The sequence below is a fragment of the Strongylocentrotus purpuratus genome, unplaced genomic scaffold (genome assembly GCF_000002235.5).
Source record: "Strongylocentrotus purpuratus isolate Spur 01 unplaced genomic scaffold, Spur_5.0 spur5_scaffold_19, whole genome shotgun sequence".
In the NCBI taxonomy this organism is placed as follows: Eukaryota; Metazoa; Echinodermata; class Echinoidea; order Camarodonta; family Strongylocentrotidae; genus Strongylocentrotus; species Strongylocentrotus purpuratus.
The window spans coordinates 14,905,840-14,928,097 of record NW_022145604.1 but is presented as its reverse complement, the minus strand read 5'-3'; the positions used below and the strand labels follow the sequence as shown (position 1 = coordinate 14,928,097).

Here is a 22,258-nt window from a genome sequence, read left to right as displayed (position 1 = left end):
GGGGGGGTTGGGTCCATCGTCCCTTAACCATTGCCCCGTATCTATTCCACTTCTACGTCGTCAGAAGATATGAGGCCATACAATCTTGATCTCCACAAGCTGCTGTAGAAAATGTAAACATTCACGAAGTACCCATTTTACGGATTTTGTGTATCGGATTTCGATTCAGAATGTACACGGTAAACGCGTACCAAATGTGTGTAGGCTATAGGCGCTAGGCCCTATTACTTTTTAGAGCGAGCAAATCCTGTGCGACGATGTATTTCTCTGTGGGCGTTGAACCTGAAAATGAAAACCTAACATCATAATTTTAAGATTTACGAGTATCCAGGACTCTCATTATTCTTCTTCAGGGTGTCAGTCGGAGGAGATCATTCAGAATGTCGTCCCATCAACCGTCGGGAAAGAACATGAAAACGAAGCATATAAAGGCCGTTTCGCAGAAAGTGAAGCTATTTCGGGCGAGTGAGCCACTCCTCAGTGTATTGATGTGGGGGATTAACCATTCGGTGAGAAAATCAGCATCTTTATAAATTAACGTTACCATTTTAGATGATGTTGAAAGTTCACTTTGTGTTGTTGAAACACAATAACACATTAACAAGCAAATGAACACTAACAGCATAAAAGTAACAAAATGTCAAAAACATTTTGTAGTTTGCAGAGCTGAACTGAGCATCGAGCTCTCAGAGACGGAGGCCAGCACAAGATCAGATCTCACTCTAAAAACTCCAGGAGTGTTGACTGTTAATGATGAACGTGATTGCATGAGCTATGGTCAGGACTTATGATAATTATGAATGGTTGTGTGATTTCCGTATCTCAGTTTGTTAATTTGAGAACCCTCTCTGCATTAACCCATGTTAACCAGAGAATGAGAGATGCCAAGTTCAAGATCAGCTAGGCCTGATGCATTTCCATGATTCGGGGCGCAGGCTAGGTAGGGTATACGTCTACGTCTACGTCTATGCTGGTACTCGTCAAAAGCCTTTTCAGCAACTAAACGAGGATATTGTGGTGTGGTGTCTCATAGTGGTCATGATTGATTAGTGCATAGTGCGTATATACAAGTTGTGCGAGTAAAAACAGATCCTCCTATGATTTAGGCGCTGATGGCTCCCTTGAACTTCTCCACAGAGGGCAGTTCAATGAAGTTGGTAGGGAGCTCATCCCAGTCCCGGAGTGTTCTTGAGAAGAAACTTTGCCTGTAGCTGTCAGAGTTGGAGCTGGGTCTCATGAATCTGTGTCGGTGTTGCTGACGTGTTGAACGGAGTCTTGGTTGGATGTAGTCTGGAATTGGTACTGCGACTAGGTGGTTGATGGCTTTGTAAAGCATGGTTAATCGGGCTTGCCTGCGTCTCTCCTCTAAGGGTTGGAGTGCTAGATCTTCTCTCATTTTGGTGACGCTGGCATCTCGTTGGTAGTTTCCGCATATGAAGCGTACTGCCCTTCTTTGGATTTTCTCAAGCTGGTCAATCTGATTTTGTCTGTATGGATCCCAGACGACGGAGGCATATTCTAGCTGGGAGCGTACCAAGGAGATGTAGGCCTGTTGTTTAATATGCGATGAGCATTTGCTGATGTTTCTTCTTAGGAATCCCAAGGTTCTTCCTGCTTTTGCTGCAACGGCATTGATATGAGGCTTCCAGCTGAGATGCTCATGAATTTCAACTCCAAGATAGGTTTGACTAGGTACGGCTTGCAAGATATCCCCTCCTAGTTTGTAGCTGTGGATGATTGGTTCTCGCTTCCTATGTACTCTCAGAGTGTGGCATTTCTTAGAGTTAAAATTCATTTGCCAGTCTTCTGTCCATTTGTTCAAGGTATCAAGGTCTTTCTGTAGTGTGGTCGTATCTTCTGTTGTCTTTATTTCTCGGAATATGAGGCAGTCGTCAGCGAATAATTTGATGGAAGAGTTTATGTTGTCTCTGATGTCGTTGATGTACAGCAGGAACATCAGCGGCCCTAACACTGTACCTTGGGGTACCCCCGAGTCGACGTGAACTGTAGACGATGCTTCCCCATCAATTACTACTCTCTGTGTTCGTGTAGTAAGCCACGTCTGGATCCATCCATTGGTTTCATCTCTTATTCCATAGTGTGCAATCTTCTTTAGTAAGCGTTGATGTGCTACCGTGTCGAATGCCTTCGAAAAGTCGAGTATCAAGACATCTGTCTGAATCTTCTTGTCTAAGGATCTTGTGACTTCTTCCAAGGTGTTGACTAGCTGGGATTCGGTTGAGTGTTGTTTTCGAAATCCATGTTGACAGTTGGCAAGAAGTTGGTGTTCATCAATATGTCCCATAATGGAATGAGATATTATATGCTCCATTAATTTAGTGGTAACACAAGTCAATGACACAGGGCGGTAGTTGCTAGGTATGTTCCTATTCCCCTTTTTGTAGATTGCAACAATATTGGCTGTCAACCAGTCTTTCGGCAGTGTGCCTGTCTCATATGACTGCGTGAAGATCAACTGCAAGATGGGAGCAATCTCATTTGCCGCTTCTTTCATGATACGAATGGGGATCAGATCTGGTCCGCTTGCTTTACGGGGATTTAAGTTGTCCAACAGTTTCTTAATTCCATCAGTACACGTAGACTCTATAGATCTAGCGTATAGACTCTAGCGTTTTTTCAAAATCGCGCGTGTGCGTTGTGCGTGAGAGCGTTTTCAGATCCTCGAAATGTGTGACACTTGGTAATTCTGCATTAACCTGAAATAGGAAACCACAATTTGCTCCACATCTGTAGACTATAGATCTATCTAGATCTAGACCCTAGTCTTAAATTAATAAAGGACTATCCTGTATATGTATCCAACCCTTGTAATCAGTCGGGGCGCTGGTCCAAAAATAATGGTTGTCCGCATAAACGAGGATCGTCTTCATAACGTGAACAGACGCGTTCGTAAAAATGATTTCTGATCCGCACGTTGGAAATGCCAAAAACGGATTCCACAATGATTTTCTTGATGCATTTCACATTGACTTGGTCCAGAGACTTTCACGTTTTGAGCAATAAATCCTCAAGAAGACGGACAACCCATAAAAGTAGACGGTGAACTGGGGGTATTTTATTATGCGGAATTTGTTTTTCGCATTGCCAGCGCGTGGATCAGGAACTTGAAACCCACGATGCGATGCGATTTGTTCGCACTTACGAGGATGTCCTCGTTTATGCGGACGATCCTCATTCTCGGACCAGCGCCCCTACTGGTAATAAGTCAATTTGTATGACAGCAGAAAAATCTAAATGGGGAAATTTTGAAATAAATTGGACCAATAAATGAATAATAAGAATTTAAGAAAGTAGTCTACTGAATGTTTGAAATATGACTCTATGAAATCACAACAGCTACATGTACATGAATATATTTTATGTGAATCTCAAATTGGCAATTTTGACAGTGGATTGTGACTTAGAGACGGATACTCTCCCGTTCTGTTATGTCTGTTTTTTCTCCCTTGTGTCTTTACTCTTCACCCTTGGGCACAAAATATATTATAGAGATTGGAAAGTTTATTATTACAGGGCCTCTAAAACAAAAAGACCATCACGAGTCATACTCATACATTTTTGACAAATTTAAATTTTAGTTATTTTGCATGTTGGAACTAATGGGAAAGTTATTGGCGGATAATCCGCCACTGCATCACATACACATTACCGATTCCTGGTCAAGTGCGTTATAATAGGCCTAGCGACACAAATATAAAAGATACATGTAAGAGTTAGATTCTAAGAGCTTGCAGGCTTGCTATACTTACCAAAAACTCCACGTGATTCCACTTGCCTTGAGTAAATATAAAATCCATAGAACTTGAATCAGACACTGAAACAGCTGAAATTGGCATGCCCTGAAATTCCTGGCTTCGGCCATTATAAAATCCAAAAGTCAAAACAGGCCAAAAGTCAAAACAGGCATTTACAGTTTGAACGTAGATTACTAGATATTTACAGTAGAGTTACAAAAAACTTATTATACATGTAGATATTCACATTGCATCCATTAAAATGAAAAACCTTCTGGATGCTCTGCTGCTGCTGATTAATCCAAGATGGTGGCCCACATGTTTTGCTTCTTCTCTTAGAACAATATTATTGATTTCAAAGTCATGAAAAGGCCGTAAATATCAACAAACATGGTCTACAACAACTCCAAATGACAAAATAATCCCAGCCATGAATTTTTTTGGGCATTTGATAACCAAAAACTTGAACATTTTCATCATTAAAAAAAACGAATTCTGCCGATTTTTTTTCGCTGATTATTTTTGCCGATACCGATCACAGGTGCAAGGATGTCGCTCCGATCTTCCGATTCGATCAAAGCCCCAACTTACATGGTTACAATAAATACAAAGCGACTCTTCGCCAAGAATGAAAATAAATTTTAGATTTAAATTTTCAAATTTTGTCCAACATGTGTGAGTTGAATTGATTGTTAATGTTGCTATTTAGGTATTATAAGTCGTCACTGAAGTGCTAATTTTTTAATGAATTCTGGTGATTTTTGTACAGTGTTGTTTTCTTTAAAAACGTAAACAAAACTTAAAATGTGTTCGGATTCACTCCTTCTTGCACCCAATAAACCTTGCACCCTGGCTTCAGAGTTACCTTGCACCCTGGCTTCAGAGTTACCTTGCACCCTGCTTCAGAGTTTGCTAGTGGACTCTTCTTTCTTCTCATAAAAAAATTGATACTGGAATGATAGCTATTTGCTTCCCTTCTTTTTGTTCCTGATCATAATAGCTTACAGTGTGTACATGCGATTTACAATAGAAAAGCATAGAAAATATAAAAATAAATTCATTTTCCAAATATATCTATCACTTCCTTCATCAATGTTCTTCCTTATTTCCTGATTTTCCTCTATAATTTCATTTGCCAATTTTAAGAACACCATCATTTCCAAAGTCCAAACTCAACGAACCTTTTTTTCTGACAGTAATCACAGCGATTTATCACGATTTTCATGAGTGGATCATAAAAGAACATTTGAAAATATTGTTAAACATTAATTATTTATTATTTTATTATTATTTATTCAGCAATTCACAAAAAATATAACAATGTAAATGTAGGTAAACAAACATTAAGAGAATGTCAATTATAAATGCACAATCTTCCTGGAGGTCCTCTGAGTGCATCAGTTGGCTGCCGCCTGCCGGGGAAGAGGAAAGCAAACTAAATCACTGTAACCGTAATGGTCCCTCTTCCCGACCAACTGGTGCACCCAGAAGACCTGCAAAATATAGCATGAAGGTAATTAAAATGTATAACATTTCATTAACAAACCAGCTAACAAAAACAAATCACAAGGAGGAAATCAAATTAATATCTATGATGACACTAGGTCATGACACGATACTGAACATTAGCATGAGGAATTAAAGATAAACTTGAGTTCTGGTAAAAAAAAGGAAATGAATTCTCACAGAATCTAACAAAACTTACACTCAATGTTCAAGATTACAAATAAATGTCATGTGCCAAACAATTTTGGAAGAAAATGTATACTGGCTGAGTAATGAGCATAGAAAGATAAGGAAATAAGGGTAGTACTAGCCCCGACACCGTGTGTGTTGTCCCATATACATCTTTCTGTGTAAGTGATTGTTACCTTTACCAAGACTCTGCCAAATTTATGATGATTTTGATGACTCCAGAACCTTGCATTACACACCATTACTTGCATGCTACATGATCAACTTTTCTGATCCATTCCACACCTTTTCTTTCACGATGCAATCGCATTACCAGTACTCAAGTTTATCTTTAAGTCTGGCTTAAAAACTATTGCATAAAATGTCTAGTAGTTAAACTGAAACCATGAAGTATGAAACTGAGAAAAGAACAAAATATGAGAGCATGTAGTATGTGAGCATAGTAGCATGTGAGAGTATGAAACATACTTGATAATAGGATACTTGATAATAGGATGCTTGGATGTGGGAGGGGCAAGAGCAAGTAGAAGAATAGAGTACTAATAATACCTGGTATGTCAACTTTCTTGACAGAAAAACTAGTTAAATACTCACATGCATATACCGGTACATGATGTGCGAAAAAAGATAATTAAGTCTCAAATACATGTATGCAAATGTACACTGTATAGAAACCTGTATATACAATTGTACTTTGGTACTGTATATATGCATACAATTGTACATTTGTTCATGTATAGATGCATACAATTGTACATTTGTACATGTATACACTGTACATTTACATGTACATTGTATGTGTATGTGAGTTATATTATGAACTGTACATACTGTACACGTACAGTTGTACATTGTATAACCGACCTCTTGATAATTGCACAGTGATGTGAGATAATGAGAAGAGGAGTGGATTCAGGGAACAAAAATGCCAAGGTCTTAATCACTTTTCCAGATTATGAAATATCATCAATAAATGAATGGCAGATTATACATCCATTGTAGTCTCAAATTTCAGACTTTTGTGGACTCTGATTGTAAACAAGTAAGCACCAAGCAGTATTGATGATAGTACATCAGATAGCAACATTTTTGTTGATTTCAGAGATGCTTTTTCACATTGTACCTTTGAAAATATTTGCAGAATCATCAGATCAAAAAGGTTATGGGAACCAAGATTGTATTGGCCAGTGGTGACACTGGTACATGTATATACATGTACAAATGTACATGAACGTGTATGTTGTTGTTCTTCCTCCAAAAGTTATATGTACACATGTACATGTACCAGTATCTCTCTATTTTAATGATTCGTTATTTTGTTTGTAGAATTCTTATTGTTTTCATTGAAAAGCAGTTACCGGTACATGTACATTGTATCTTTTGATGCACATAAACAATATTTATTTTTAAAGGTAAAGACCAGTATTGGAAACGCCCCAATTTCAAAAAAATGAAATGGAAGCTCTCATTACCAATCATGTGAAAGAATATGTTTTGACTAATACATGATAATAAAAAATTTGCCGGGAAACCGCCTACTAATTGATATATTTGGTAAATTTATTTCTCTCATGGTCTGTGAGAGATATAGGGTAGTCCCATATACATCTTTCTGTGTATAGTGCTTGTAACTTAAAGAAGAATGGGCCAATTTTCTTATAATTTTGATGATTCCAGAACTTTGCAGATGCTAGATGCTAGATGATCAACCTTTTCTGATCGATTCCACAACATTTCTTTCACAATGCAATTGCATGACCATAACTGGTCTTTACCTTTAAAATCTCATTGATGTTTTTATTACATTTTGTATCATGTCCTTCTATACAGTGTACATGTACATGTAGATAATTCAACTACATGTACATTGTACTTCGTAACCATGTAAAAAAGAAAGAAATTATAATACTAAACATACATGTATATCTTTCTCACTGTACAATAACGTGTGTACATGTTTATGTACTCATCACATACATGTACATGTACATGTACATTTGTACATTGTAGTGATGAAGTTTCTAGATTGAGACTACACATGTGTTGTAAGCATAAGGCATCAGTGAAGCACATCTTTTTGTCTGGCTAGAGAGCTGTTATTATTAGTGTGAACCACTCATCTGTTAAATATGTGAATCAAGCGAAGAAGGTGGGTGTTCGTCTACTTGTACATTGTACGCCATGCTACAGGGATGATTCCGATGATACACGATGAGTAGTACATGTAGGAGCGAACCTACAGTATGGTATCTATTATTAGATTTATGTACAGCTGCAGTAAATGACCACCTCTTCTATGCAATACCTAAATACAAACATGTACATGTATGATGTACATATGTGTTCGGACAGGTAATTAGTAGTCCGTACAATTGACTTTTAAAAAGTTTACAAGTATAACATTTTTACATTTACTGTGCTGTTGAACAACATTATTAGTATTGTTTGTTACATCAAAACCAAAAAGTGGCAGCTTTATTTATATTTGAAAGTCCCCCCCCCCCTCCCATCATAGAGTGTACATGTACACATAATGCAGGCCTACATTGTACAATTCTGCACCACAGTTCACAACTAATGCTAGGAAGAAACATACAGTACATGCTGTATCATACAGTTCACAACTAAATTATTCATGCCCTTACCAAATTTTGTTAAAAAAATTAAGTTTGATAGTGAAAAATTGAATTGTCCCGATTTATGTTTCTTGAGAATGTGACATACATGTATACATGTACATCTGAAAATATTCAACAAATGCCCTAATTCAACTATATGTAGTCTACCTTCCTATTCTTGAGTTAATACAAAAAACAAACAAAAACATCAAATTTACAAGGGGTATGAATATGATTTACATGTGTATTAAACTGTTCATCTCTTTTGTTGAGGGCCATGTACATTATGGAGATAATCTCACAGAGACCATGCAGGCCAGCCTTCTTGATGACCCTGCCATCCATATTATTAGATTTACCGTATTCAGCACTACAGATGTATAGTAGGCCTACATGTACATGTACATATACATTGTACAATACATGTATACCAGGTACATAATTATAAAGCAGTGAGAAAAAAAAATTAAGAGAGCATACAGTGAGCAATTATTTTTTCAAGGTGTCTAATAATGGGTAAATGTTGATCGAGATGCACGGTGCATGTTTTGAACTGTATTTACAAGCCTACATGTACAGTACATCGTACATATTTAATTCAATTGCATATAATACAGGAATGATGTGTCAAAGAGTCACTGCTTTGGAATGCATTGGTTTCACTGATTAACAAACCTCAAAGCCGTATACTTGATTGACATGTCAGCTCCCAGCCTCTTAATTAAGATTGACGGCAAATCAGATTGAGTGACCTACATGTATGTACATGTACATTGTACTTGTACATCATTCTACAACATAGTATCAGGATTTTTTTTAAAATCTTCATTACCAGTACCTATCCTTTTTTTTTTTTTTTTTTTTTTTTTTGGGGGGGGGGGGGGGGTATACAGTACATGTACTTTGCCTGATAGGGTTGCCTGATAGGCATGCGGGCATACATGTATTGTACCAATATTATCTTTACTTGCATACTCATGTGCATACACATGTACAGTACATGTGTATTATCCACGTCACACATGTACTGCACAACAAAAGTTATAGCAAAAATAAATTATAATATAAATTATTAACCACAAGCCTGTTGTATAAATAGACAGTTGCGGAACTGTTATTTGCTTTCAAATAACCAATTACATTTAGGTTGTAACTTCCAATGATTTGTTTCAAGGGGTCAAAGATTTATAGGCCTGTAATTCAACCAGTTTTATTTGCACTTGAAGACATTACTGGTATACAAAGAGTATGATTTACCTTGAACAGTTATGATAGTGAAAGGGCTATGCAGTAAGTGTCAAAAGAAACGTAATGAAACCTACGAACTATAGATACATTTGTGTGTACAGGATACAATGAGATCCAGTAATATACTCATGTATACTCACAAAGAGTTTCAAATGGTTTCATTTTCATTATAACCTATCATACTCGTAAACATGTTGACTACTGAAATTTAAATCATTATCTTCTTCTCCTCTATGTCACTGATACAAAAGAGTAAAGAGAGTTGTCTCAAAAGATCTGGTCGATGAAAAGAAAACGTTTTGTATTTGAAAGACCAGTGTGCTAGGGCAGAGAGAAATATTTCATATGTTGAAGAGAGTCGTGTGTTGATGACAAGAGAATATTTATAAAGGGTTTGATTCTTTTTAATGACCAGTGTGTTAGGGGAGAAGAAAAAAAATTTGATATGATTCATGTGTTTGAAAAGAAAGAGAAGAGTTGCATATTTCTAAAGAGCAGTTTTAGGGAGGAGGCTCGGGCGTTTGAAGAGAGGAGAAAGGTTTCATGATTTCAAAGACTACAGTAAGAGGAGATGAGAAGAGTTCAAAGCTTTCATATTTACTTATTTAGAAAGACCAGTGATCGAGAGGAGAGAAGAAAAAAATAGAAAAGGTTTCATATTTTGAAAGACCTGTTAAGAAGAGAAGAGAAAGGTTTCATGTTAAAGATGAAGTTGAGTTCTGGTCATGCGATTGCATTGTGAACGAAACGGTGTGGAACCGACCAGAAAAGGTTGATCATCTAGCATATAAGAATTTGTGTGTATTGCAAGGTTCTGGAATCATCAAAATGATAAGAAATGTGGCCAAGTCTTGGTAAAGTTACAAACACTTGCACAGAAAGATGTATATGGGACTACACTAACACGTGGCGTAAAAAGCCGGCCCCCGATTTTTACGATGTTACATGCATACATTGTATTTAGAATATGAAGGCATTTGAAGAGCCATGCTTTTCAGGGAACATGTCTTAACTGATGTTCTTCCACACTTGCATAATAAGAATGAGTAATGCTCACAAATTATTTTTCACCTCTTCCCAGAACTCAACCTTCTCTTTAAAAGACTATTGTAGAAGAGGGGTGAAGAGGTTTCATAATCTTGAATAAAAAAGAGAAAGGTTTCATACGTGTACTTCAAAGACCAATTAAGAAGAAAAGAGAAAGGTTTTGTATTTTAAAGACCAGTAAAAGAAGGGAGAAGAAGACTTGTGTGTAAGAAAAAAAAGATAAAGGTTTTGGTACATGTATTTTAAAGAACAACTGTGGGTGAACTGTGAAACCTTTCACATTTCTTTTAACTTACATGTATGTAAAGTATACCGTATACAAACTATAAAGAAGTGAAAGGTTCCATATTTTATTAAACACTACGTGTAGAAGAAGGGGAAAAGGTTTCATGTTTTCAAAGACCAGTAAAGAATCAAAAGGATTTGATATTTTGAAACACCAATCCGGGGTATAAACAGGAAAAGACCTAGGTGCCTCCAAGGCTCCAACATCCTCCTGTGTTGCTTATTTCCTGGTTTAATGGTGTTGTATCGAAGTATGGAAGACAAAGAATCGTCATGATGTTGTTCCTGATCAACAAAATAGATTATTGCAAAGTGTTGAAAGAATCGGCTTTCTTCTTCGAAATAATAGCAATTTATGTTATTCTTTTAGTGCTATAAATATTGTTCTTTTTCTTTTACATGTTAATGATGGTATCACCTACATATTGTAATTTTGCAAAGTGTACTGGGTATCTGTATGATTGTTGTTTTCTACGGGACATAAAACATTGAACCAACTTTTCACTCATGAAAATATAACAAGTTGATATTTATTATAGTGACTCATACATGTAGATAGTGACAGTTACAGCAATAACAATAGTAAAGTTTAATGTTATACAACTGTAGGTGCTTCTTCAAAAGGTGTAATTGTACACGATTATACAATATGTATGAAAGTAGACATGTCACATTTGCAAGCACATACACCTGTACCGAACAGAGAAAAAAAGCATAATATTTAGAACGGCAATTCAACATTTTCTTGAGTACAAAACAATGTTGAATGTTTTTACATTCTTCTTGACTGCCTCTAGAAGTTTTTCTTTTTGTTATCTAAAACGTCTCTTCTTATTTCTTTGATTTATCCAATGTAGATCAGTGAGCTGAGCCATGTAAGCATTCCTGTCATGTTGATGCCAGATGACTTCAAAGCCAACGGCAAGATCAAGATTGACAACCATCTCTTCAACAAGTAAGTACATGTAAATGTACTGTAAATCTCTGCGTATAAGACGCACCCCGGTTTTGGGGGCCGGAAGAAGAAAAAAAAAGATTGACGGTACCTGTACATCCTCTTCTTAATGGAGCCTACTGCTTATGGTACATACAAGTACTACAGGGCAATTCCACGGTAACGGAAGGACACTCAGACAAGATTTTTGAACTTCAGGTTCATACGAAAAGAAATGTTTTATTAGTATGTATTAAACTATGGGGAACAAAATGTGTTTCAGTCAAGTGGAAAGCTTCATCAACTTCACAAAGTTTGGATAAACACTAATTAACTGGAAAAACCATGTCCATTTTTATGTCCTTCCGTTACCGAGATAATTAATATGCACATTCTTAAACTACTTAACTATAATGACAATTTTTTGGGGGAGAATTAAAGGCACTTATATAGGTATTATATCTGTACTGTTTCACATCTTATACTAATAAAACAGTTCTTTTAGTATGAACCTGAAGTTCAAAAATCTTGTCTGAGTGTCCTTCCGTTACCGTGGAATTGCCCTACATGGTACTAGGGCAATGGTAGATACATGTATTGTACATTTTGGGGGAGGGGGGGGGGCAGCTGGCCCTTGTCACTCTTTGAATTATGATATGGCATACATTTACTATACATGTACATGTTTAGGGTTCTGTTCACCCCCATGAGCCATATTAATAATAATAATAGTGGGTTCTTGTATTGCGCTCAGTCTGTCAGATTTTACACTCCTGGCGCTCCACAATTAATACTCCGGCTTTAGCACGGCTGCCATTATGACGCTCTAGCGTTCCAAGGAGTGAATTCCTGCCAAGTACCTATTTACCTCACCTGGGTCACGTGTGACAAATGTAGGTTTAATATCTTGCCAAAGGACATTAGTGTCATGGCAGGCTTGGAACAGCAAACCATGTGATTGACAGTCCACTGAGTTATCCACTAGACCACGACACCTCTACATTTAAATTATTATGTTCTGTGCCCCCCCATCTCTCTCAGGTTTTAGACCACAAGGGCACCTGGGAAGTAGACCCCCCCCCCCCACCCCCACCGCCCAGCCAGCGGTCCTGTATTTGCTTATTTACAAGGACTGTATGCCCCTTACTCTTAGCATTCAGGTAAAAATAGAACATAAATATTCCATGAATCAAATTTCCTGGATTTTTTGCCTGTATCTTTCCTTCACTTTCATCTCTTTGCTTTCTTGACAGGGAAAATTTGCCAAGTCATTTCAAGTTCAAGGAGTACTGCCCGCAGGTCTTCAGAAATCTCAGAACTCTCTTCAGTATCACAGACCATGAATATCTGGTATGGAAACTTTTTATAAAGTATATGTTTGATGGAGGAAAATTAAAGTTAAAGGGGTTGTAGCATGGCAAATACTGGTTAACACCATCTACGACTTCTTTTGGACAACTGCACGTATACGAATGGACTTGATTAATGGTCAACGCGCTAGCATTCGCGATGTTGCATGCACGTGAATACTGCGGTCGCGTTGTCCGTAGTCCTATTATACCTGATTGGCACCGAGTCAGGCCACGGGAAAGACACAAAGTCTTGTCATGCTACACCCCCTTTAACGCTCCTCTGGCTTCATACAGACAAGATACAAGTGTGTATTAAAGGGATCCGGTAACTTTGTCTCAGATTCCGAAACAAAATTCTGGATTTAGCTCATGATGCAATGATAATTATAAATATTTAGGTCAGTCAGGAACCCATTACTTTTACAAGCCGATCGCCTGTCTGATTATCAAGATATTTATGATTGGAATTACAAATTTTGAAAACCGTTCGCCTGACAGTTTTCATAACACTACAGATTATTGGGGAAAACGAGTATGGTAAAACCTGTCACTCAAAGATTTTTACTTTTTTGAGGCACTTCTTGATCATTTTGAAGCACAATTTTTTTAGGGCTTCAATATTACACCATATCACAGACACTGATTAACATGTAGGGCCGTGTATCTCAGATTTAACATTGTTAAACGATCACTTTAAATATGCATGTGGGCAATATAAAAACATCTCTCATCTTTCTTTGTTTTCTTTCAAGAGGATCTACATGTAACAACCAGTATGAAAGATGAGACATGGCTATCATAGAAACTAAGCTTTTGTTTTCAGTCATTGTTTTTATTATATGTACAAGCCTCCTGTGAGAGGAGACGGTCCTAGAGATTTTTGTGCCATGTCCAATAGACAAAGAAGATTGTAAGGGTTGGACTTCCTCGTTGTTTTGAAGCTTGTTGTTTCTGTACACGACTGTTTACAGTGAAGACAGGAAATACTAGAGGAAATAGTGTTTTGAGCATGAAAATTATGGAATTGTACACCAGACAGGAAGAAGGTGTAGTTTGCAAAAAGGCAAATTCCAAATATGTTTTCTTGGTTTTTGCATAACTATTATTGACTTATTTTTGTCTACCCCCACATGCCCTTGAGGCTTACGTCTCAAATGGTTTCAATTTGCTGAGGCATTTTTTACTTTCTTTTAGATGGTACATTACCGTTTAACGTGTAAATGAGGCTAATGATGATTTTTCTATCAAGTTTCCAATCAGTTGCAAACATATTTGACACATTGATATGTCTACTGACCATACGGCAATGTACAAGTAAAATCCTGCTTCTGTTTCTTTTGTAACTTATTGATTTCCGTAGATCATGAAACTTCTTTTTTACTCTGTTTTCACAATCACAGAATTCCTTTGTATGTTCATCACCAATCTACGATGACTCTGCGGGTAAGAGCGGTGCAAAGTTTCTCCGGTCCAGCGAAGGGAAGTTTGTCGTCAAGACGATATCCAAAGAAGAGGTTGAACTCATGCATAACATTCTGCCACCATACCACCAGGTTTGAAACATGTTTTTCTTCTTGTCCAATTCAATTCACTTCAATTTTGGTTTTATATTAAAAAAAGAATATGGCAAAAATCTGGAGACTTATGTCATATTTAAAGTAAAATACAAGAAAATTAATGAAATATAGTCATAATATTTACATATAGTAATTTAATGACAACCAAAAACAAGAACGTGCCGTATCAATAGCAACTATGTACATAAACAGATATTAAAGAGACTGCAAACTTGCGATTGATTTAGATCAATTGCAACTCTTTATAAACTAGACCCAGATTTTGTTTTTTAGTGATACTTGTATCAGGATTTGCTTACAATGTCAAATAAGCTAAATGACAGATTTTAAAAAGGAAGAAGAAGAATACGAATGCTGTGGTATTCATTAAAATAAACAGAAAACCTACCTTAAAAGCAATGGCTGAAGAGGAACAAATTTTGAAATTGTTTGACATGTTTTCCACAGAAATAAAGCTGAACCTTTTATGTTTAGATGAAGATGAATAAAGGAAACAAAAATGGTCTTCATAATTCTTTGAGGTTAACAAATCATGACAGAGCATTTTTGTTCATATTCACTTTATTTTAAAGCATGCAGTCTATGCCACAATCATCAACTACAAGCCATTTTGTATTTATTACCAATGGAACACTATTCACTTAAAGGGATCGTTTAACAATGTTAAATCTGAGATACACGGCCCTCCGTGTTATCAGTGTCTGTGATATGGTGTAATATTGAAGCCCTAAAAAAATTGCGCTTTAAAATGATCAAGAAGTACCTCAAAAAAGTAAAAATCTTTGAGTGACCGGTTTTACCATACTCGTTTTCCCCAGTAGACTGTAGTGCTATGAAACCGTCAGGCGAACGGTTTTCAAATTTTGTAATTCTAATCATAAATATCTTGATAATCAGACAGGCGATCGGCTTGTAAAAGTCATGGGGTTCCTGACTGACCTAAAGGTTTATAATTATCATTGCATCATGAGCTAAATCCAGAATTTTGTTTCAGAATCTGAGACAAAGTTACCGGATCTCTTTAAAGGGAGTGTAGCCTGACGAGACTATGTGCCTTTCCCGCGGCCTGACTTAGGGCCAATCGACTGTTTCGTGAACGCTGACCATGTAGAGATTAAGTCACTGACTACCATTAATCAAGACCATTTGGTTACTATACGTGCAGTACTCCAAAAGAAGACGTAGACGGCGTTAACCAGTATTCACCAAGCTACACTCCCTTTAAATTTAAATGTATTTTCTCTTTGCTATCCATCACAGTACATAGTTGAGAAGCATGGCGAGACGTTGTTACCACAGTACTTGGGCATGTACAGGTTAACGGTAGACGGCGCTGAGACGTACATGGTCATCATGAGGAGTATATTCGGTCACACGCTACCCATCCACAGAAAATACGACTTGAAGGGCTCCCTCATTGACAGGCAAGCCAGCGACAAAGAAAAGGTACACAACGAACGACGTGTCGAGTTGGAATTAATCCTTTTTGAGAGAATCATTGAAAGATTGTAAACACTTTGCTTACTATACTTTTTATGACTCCAAAATATTACACTGACCTATATCATGACGTGAAATCTTTTAAGTATGCATTCCTTCCGACGAACACAATCAAAACATTTTAAAGTCACAAATTTCATTTACTCATATATATTCTGTGGAACGACACTGGAAAGACACTGGCCTATATCATGATGTGAATTCTGGGAAGTATCATTTACTTATATGTATTCTGCTAAGCCTGGATTGCCTTGAGGGATAATAATGTACAACCATGGTCCAAGCTGGTATCAAGGGTCGGCTGAATTCAGAAAAATTATGTACCAAGGGTAAATTCTCATTCGACAAGGGTTCCAAACAAGGTCAATACAGTTAAACCTGCATAAGTTGAATCTGTTGAGACCACAGCAAACAGTTTGACTTATGCAAAATTAGACTTAGGAAGCGTAAATAATACACATTCTGCATACCGGTAGTGGACCTAGGGAAAATCCTACTTTTGTGACTTGAGCTATGCAGATTGTTTTAACTGCATATGTGTCAGGGCATACTCTGAACCTGCAAATGGCTTCTACGGTATGCTCACAAATCAACCCTCTAGAATGCCCCAAGACCATACTTCATTCAATTTTGACCAAAGGTACGTGTAAACAGTTATCCCAGTCCAGAAATCTCCATACAAAGCATTTAATACATATAAGTGGGTAGAATGTTTAACTGAACAAAATCGCTTGACACAACTCATTTTGCCTGTCTAGTTGTGGAGCTTCTCTTTAAGATCAAACGGTATTGTGTGACATCCTGTTTGTATTCCTTCCTGACAGGCCAAAGATCTTCCCACCTACAAGGACATTGACTTCCTGAGTGGCAACAGAAGGATAATCGTAGGACAACAGACCAAGGATCAAATCCTTATCAAACTCAAGTCAGACACGGATGTAAGTATCAAGGGATTTATACACTCTTTGTATGGAATCCAACTGTCACTGCATCAGGATGTAATAAAGAAATAGAAATTTGTTGGACTTTAGCAAATTGTTTCCAGTGTTAATGTTCATCGACCTTGTGAATATCAACAGTTGGGCATTGTATTGTTAGACGAAACTCCTTCATATAAAGATTTTTGAAGACAACCACACCAACCAATGGTTGCCATAAATGATTAAATAAATCAAATCAAAGACAATGAAGGTAATATGAGATTCCTGCGTGATTATATTGTGATAATCGTAGGACAACAGACCAAGGATAAAATCCTTAGCAAACTCAAGTCAGACACGGATGTAAGTATGAAGGGATTTATAGACGCTTTGTATGGAATCCAACCCATGGTTGCGATAAATGATTAAATGAATCAATCAAGGACAATGACGGTTAAATGAGATTCCTTAGTGAAAATATTTTGATAATCGTATGACAACAGAACAAGGATAAAATCCTTAGCAAACTCAAGTCAGATCATACAGATGTAAATATGATCATAAATGTTTGATCTGTCATTCTAGATGAATTCTTGCTGTGCTGTTGGCACCTTTTTGTAACAAACAGTCTTTTCAATCCCCTGTTACTCCACGAAGAACTCAACGTTTAGAGTTTGAATCAAGCATTCTAAATATCCAAGGCTTTTATACGCCACTTTTTGAGAAAATTTTAATATTTGCACAGGACCTTTTCTCATTTGGGCATTTAAAAAAACGCTGATCAATCGAGGAACAGAAACATAGACAACTAAAACAAAACTCATTTCTATTTTGCAATAATATGTCAGCCATGAAATTGAGCATATTAGACAATTGAAGTATCATTAGAAAGCATATATATAAAAGTCCCTGCCACCTTTATGAAAAGGATTGTGAATGTGATCGTGTATTGCCAGTGTGTAAGTTTAATGTCACCCTTTGCTACAAATTTCTCCTTAATGAACTGCATCACTTCTGCAAGAGACTTGGACTCTTGGATTGTACATAAAGATTTGCCCATCCTGCTCAGGAACATGATTTGTAGCATTTCACATTTAAAATTCAGAATGCAATTGTCAAGCCTTCTTGGCTTCTACAGATTCACCATTTTCCATTTGTGTCATGGTTCATACTTTCTTTATATTTTCTTTACGTCTTGATGGTTTATATCAGTTTGCATGTAATTTTTATATTTTAATCTGTCACAATATTCCATCTTTTATCTTTGTATGTAATGTGATCATCATCAATAGTGATCTGTCAGTGTATGACAGGTTCAGTGACCCAATCAGAATTCTACATCAAGTGTCTCTCCAAGTACCTCGGTCTTGAGCCATCTGTTTCAGCTTTTTATATCTTGTTGCTCCACATTCTGTGATTAACTCATCTAGAGAGCCATTACGAGGTCTTCCCCCCATCATCATGCCGCATTATGTGTCCAAGCCATTTCTTTTGTCTCTCTCTAATCGTTTGAAGCAGCACCCGCTTTTCTTGAGCTCGATGCAACACCTCTTCATCCGAAACTCTGTCCTTCCGAGACAAACCTAGTAATTTACGCCAGCACCACGTTTGTGATGCTGATGGAAACAAAGTTCATTTCCATTCCACTAAATAAAAAAATTAAACAAAATCATTCTGTTTGTTGACTGCAGTTCCTGTCTGAGCAGAAGATCATGGACTACAGTCTCTTGGTGGGCATCCATGACATTTACTTTAATTGTATTAAAGAGAACTGTTGCTGAGCTATCGCCATTAGTGTCCATTTACGCCAGCACCACGTTTGTGATGCTGATGGAAACAAAGTTCATTTCCATTCCACTAAATAAAAAAATTAAACAAAATCATTCTGTTTGTTGACTGCAGTTCCTGTCTGAGCAGAAGATCATGGACTACAGTCTCCTGGTGGGCATCCATGACATTTACTTTAATTGTATTAAAGAGAACTGTTGCTGAGCTATCGCCATTAGTGTCCCTGGATGGTGTGTGTGCTCTATAAATTTACACTATTATAACAAATATTATCATTTTGTTTGTTGACTGCAGTTCCTGTCGGAGCAGAAGATCATGGACTACAGTCTCCTGGTGGGCATCCACGACATGGACAAGTATGAGCAGGACAGGGAGGAGGACGATGCAGAGACGGCCAGCCAGGAGAACGGGGATGCAGTCATTGAAGAGGAAGGGGAAGACTCTGGCAGCGGCGAGTGCCTCACCCCTCCTGACAGCCCCGTCCTCACGCCCAGGACAAGGCACGTCATGATCGAGGAGTATGACCCCAGCATCGATGTCTACGCTGTGAAAGGATACGAGAGTAAGTCTATGCTTCAAAGAAGATTTTTAGTTTGTTTGTTTTTATTTTATTTATTCACCATGTAAAATAATTGTTTACAAATAATAAAATCCAGTGGGTTACATCGAGATATAATACAGAGTAGGAACAGTGCATAAACAAAAAATGTTTGAAGTGCAAGGTCCCTAAGATAACATAGTTGATAATCTTAGGTATAGATAGAACATGGTTTAAAATAAGACATTCTGTCATTGCAACAAACAAAAAAAATCATGCCCCTTAACATATTTGAATAACAAGAAAAAAAAAGGAAATACGCATTACCTCTTCTTGACAAACTAGCACTATAAAAGTGTACCTCATAAGTTAACAAGCATATTTTGAGAGATATAATTCCTTCAGTATCTTTTTAAATAACAAAAGATTACTACAAGCTAGTATTTCAGGTGGCAAAGCGTTCCAAACGTCAGAACCTACATATCTAATCGATCTGTGGGCTAAGGCACTCCTTGGCGTAAACAAATGGAAATCAGAAGATCATGTGAAGTGGAGCCTTCAGAAATTTGTCTACTCACTTTAGATACAGATGCAGTGTGAATCATTCCCCAGTAGGTATTTAGGACTATTTTTTTTTTTTTAGTCAACTTGGATTTTGTGAGTTGCTTGGACAAAATGAGCATAATGCAAACTCATGATCCCTCTCAAATGTCACTCCATATGTACTTATTTATGTTGGATTTTCTCATAGTATTTTGTAATTTTTATATTCTTCTGATACAGACAAGGCCATAGCAATGTCATTATTTTATCATACAACCAATGAAATATTCAGCACACCAATTTCCCTTTTGTTTTACAGGATGCCCTAGGAAATTGATCTATTTCATGGCGCTGATTGATATCCTCACCCACTGGGGTGCTAAGAAGAAGGCTGCACAGGCTGCAAAGACAGTCAAACATGGAGTGAGTACTAACTCGGTTATAATATGAATTATTGGAATTTAAAAATGATGTCACTGTGAAGAACCACAAACCAGGAATCATTTTTAACAGTAAAGGTTGTCTTTAAAGGAGTTCTACCCAGATTGTATAAATCATTGAAACAAAAACTTTGTGATGATGAACCACACACCAGTAAAGAGTCGCAAGGAATTATTTTTAATAGAGGACATTCTTAGCTCTAAATGATGGCATTTTGATGAGCAGCTTATCAAATTAAAGAAGGCACTATCACCCATTGAACCAACAGATGTTCGTTCGTGTCTCCTTAGATCAAGATTGATGTACAGTTCCTAAATTAAATTAAATTAAATTAAGTTCTTCCATCGCCTGATGGCTGCGATGGCCTTCTCGTTTACAAGGGCCAGGTCTTCATCTGTGCAACCTGTTCCGCCGCACTGCAAGATGTGGTCCATCGTCTGAGTCTCTCCGCAGTTGCAGAGAGTATCTTCTTCATTGGCATAGCCTCATGTTGGCCTTACACTGCCTCATTGTCGAACCATTATAATGTATTTCAGTAATTTTATTTGGTTCCTAAGAAATTTTAGCTTGAATATGTGTTTCCTTTTTATTGACTCACACTGCATAATAGAATTATTTGTTTACATTAAATGTACCCTTGTATCTTCCCCCTCTCTTTCCTTGGTAGGCTGGTGCTGAAATATCCTCCGTCAAACCTGAACAGTATGCAAAGAGGTTCTTAGACTTCATCTCCAAAGTCATGGAATGAAGAGGAACCCACAAACCAAGACGGACACAGTCAGTCTGAGACTCTTTCCTAAACCCACGTCTTGATTGAAAGACATTTTGTGACCAAGAAAAAAATGACAGGGTCTGTCTACACAGGGGAGCCGTCCGGTTTTACAAACAAGGTGTCCATGGGGACGTGCCATCGGTTTGTTTGGAATAACGCACTTCTTGCTTTGGGCCCGGAGCAAACCAGTGTAAATGTGAACGCTCTTTGTTGGTCAGGTAGGGTTGAAGGGTGTATAGAACTTGGATTATGAAAGAAAAAAATATAAGTTGAGAAATTTATGAAAGCTTATTTAATATCATATGTCTATGGGTGTATCCAAATATAAGTTGAGAAATTTATCAAAGCTTATTTAATATCAAATGTTGATGGGTGTATCCTTTGGGGGGCTTGTCCAGAGCTATGTTTGCTTTGTTTGCATAAATATGGAGGACCTTTGTGTCGTAACGCATTGTTTTGTATCAACTATCTTTGTTCACTGTCGCCTGGGATCACTCCAGCTGCATCAGTGTCGGTGTAATGGTTCTCATGTTATTGGGATATCACGGTAAATGGCAGTTAAAGGGTAGATATTAGAGGTATCACCAAGTGAACTTGTGTATAAATGTGCTTCTTTTTAACTTTAGCACCCTGTGTTGTACATGGTGTTACCCCCCCCCCCCCCCCCCCCCCCCCAAAAAAAAAGGTGATTGTCCATCTGTACTTTCGTCCTGGAGTGGTATTCTGAAAACAATGCCATCTTTTATCTTAGTAAAACAATGTAAATTGTATGTGGTTAATATCTGCACAAAGCTGGCTACATTCGCATACATTTCAAAGGGACATCTGCGCACGCACTGATGATTAGGGTTAATTCTGCACAAGTTCAGTCCGTTTTGACGATCAACATCGTTTTCCATAACATGAAAGTTTCAGAACATGATCCTGGTATGTGTGCTCTTTCTCAGTACACAATATGCCCTAATCACAAGACAACAATTTTCAGAATATGATCCTGTGGGTGTTTCATAAAGATCCTAAGTTGGACTTAAAATTTATTTTAAAGGCATAAAATGTTGATTCAAATCATTCATATTTTTTATTATCAAGGAGATTTCATGTTCTTCATGTATGAAAAGTCTAAAATAATTGAATTTTTGCTTTGATCATATCTTATTTTAAGGCTTCAAATGGCTCTCCATAATGTTTAAGTCCAACTTAGAGTTAATTTTGACTGAGGATCTTTGGGAAACACCCCATGTGAGC

The 22,258-nt window shown here is 37.3% G+C and overlaps 1 protein-coding gene across 2 annotated transcripts; it reads left to right on the top strand.

Moving 5' to 3' along the window:
* Positions 1-215: 215 nt before the first annotated feature.
* On the top strand, positions 216-21,681 carry LOC580595 (phosphatidylinositol 5-phosphate 4-kinase type-2 alpha). Of its 2 annotated transcripts, XM_030990394.1 has the most exons (10): positions 216-509; positions 11,506-11,603; positions 12,836-12,932; positions 14,335-14,487; positions 15,772-15,957; positions 16,836-16,949; positions 18,834-18,887; positions 19,068-19,281; positions 20,120-20,223; positions 20,909-21,681. In XM_030990394.1, the coding sequence occupies exons 1-10, from the start codon at positions 381-383 to the stop codon at positions 20,987-20,989; spliced, it is 1,230 nt and encodes a 409-aa protein (XP_030846254.1). In that variant the 5' UTR covers positions 216-380; the 3' UTR covers positions 20,990-21,681. The 2 variants fall into 2 exon arrangements, with proteins under 2 accessions (XP_030846254.1, XP_030846253.1); XM_030990393.1 differs by lacking the exon at positions 18,834-18,887 and having other exon boundaries at positions 19,014-19,281.
* The last annotated feature ends 577 nt before the right edge of the window (positions 21,682-22,258 follow it).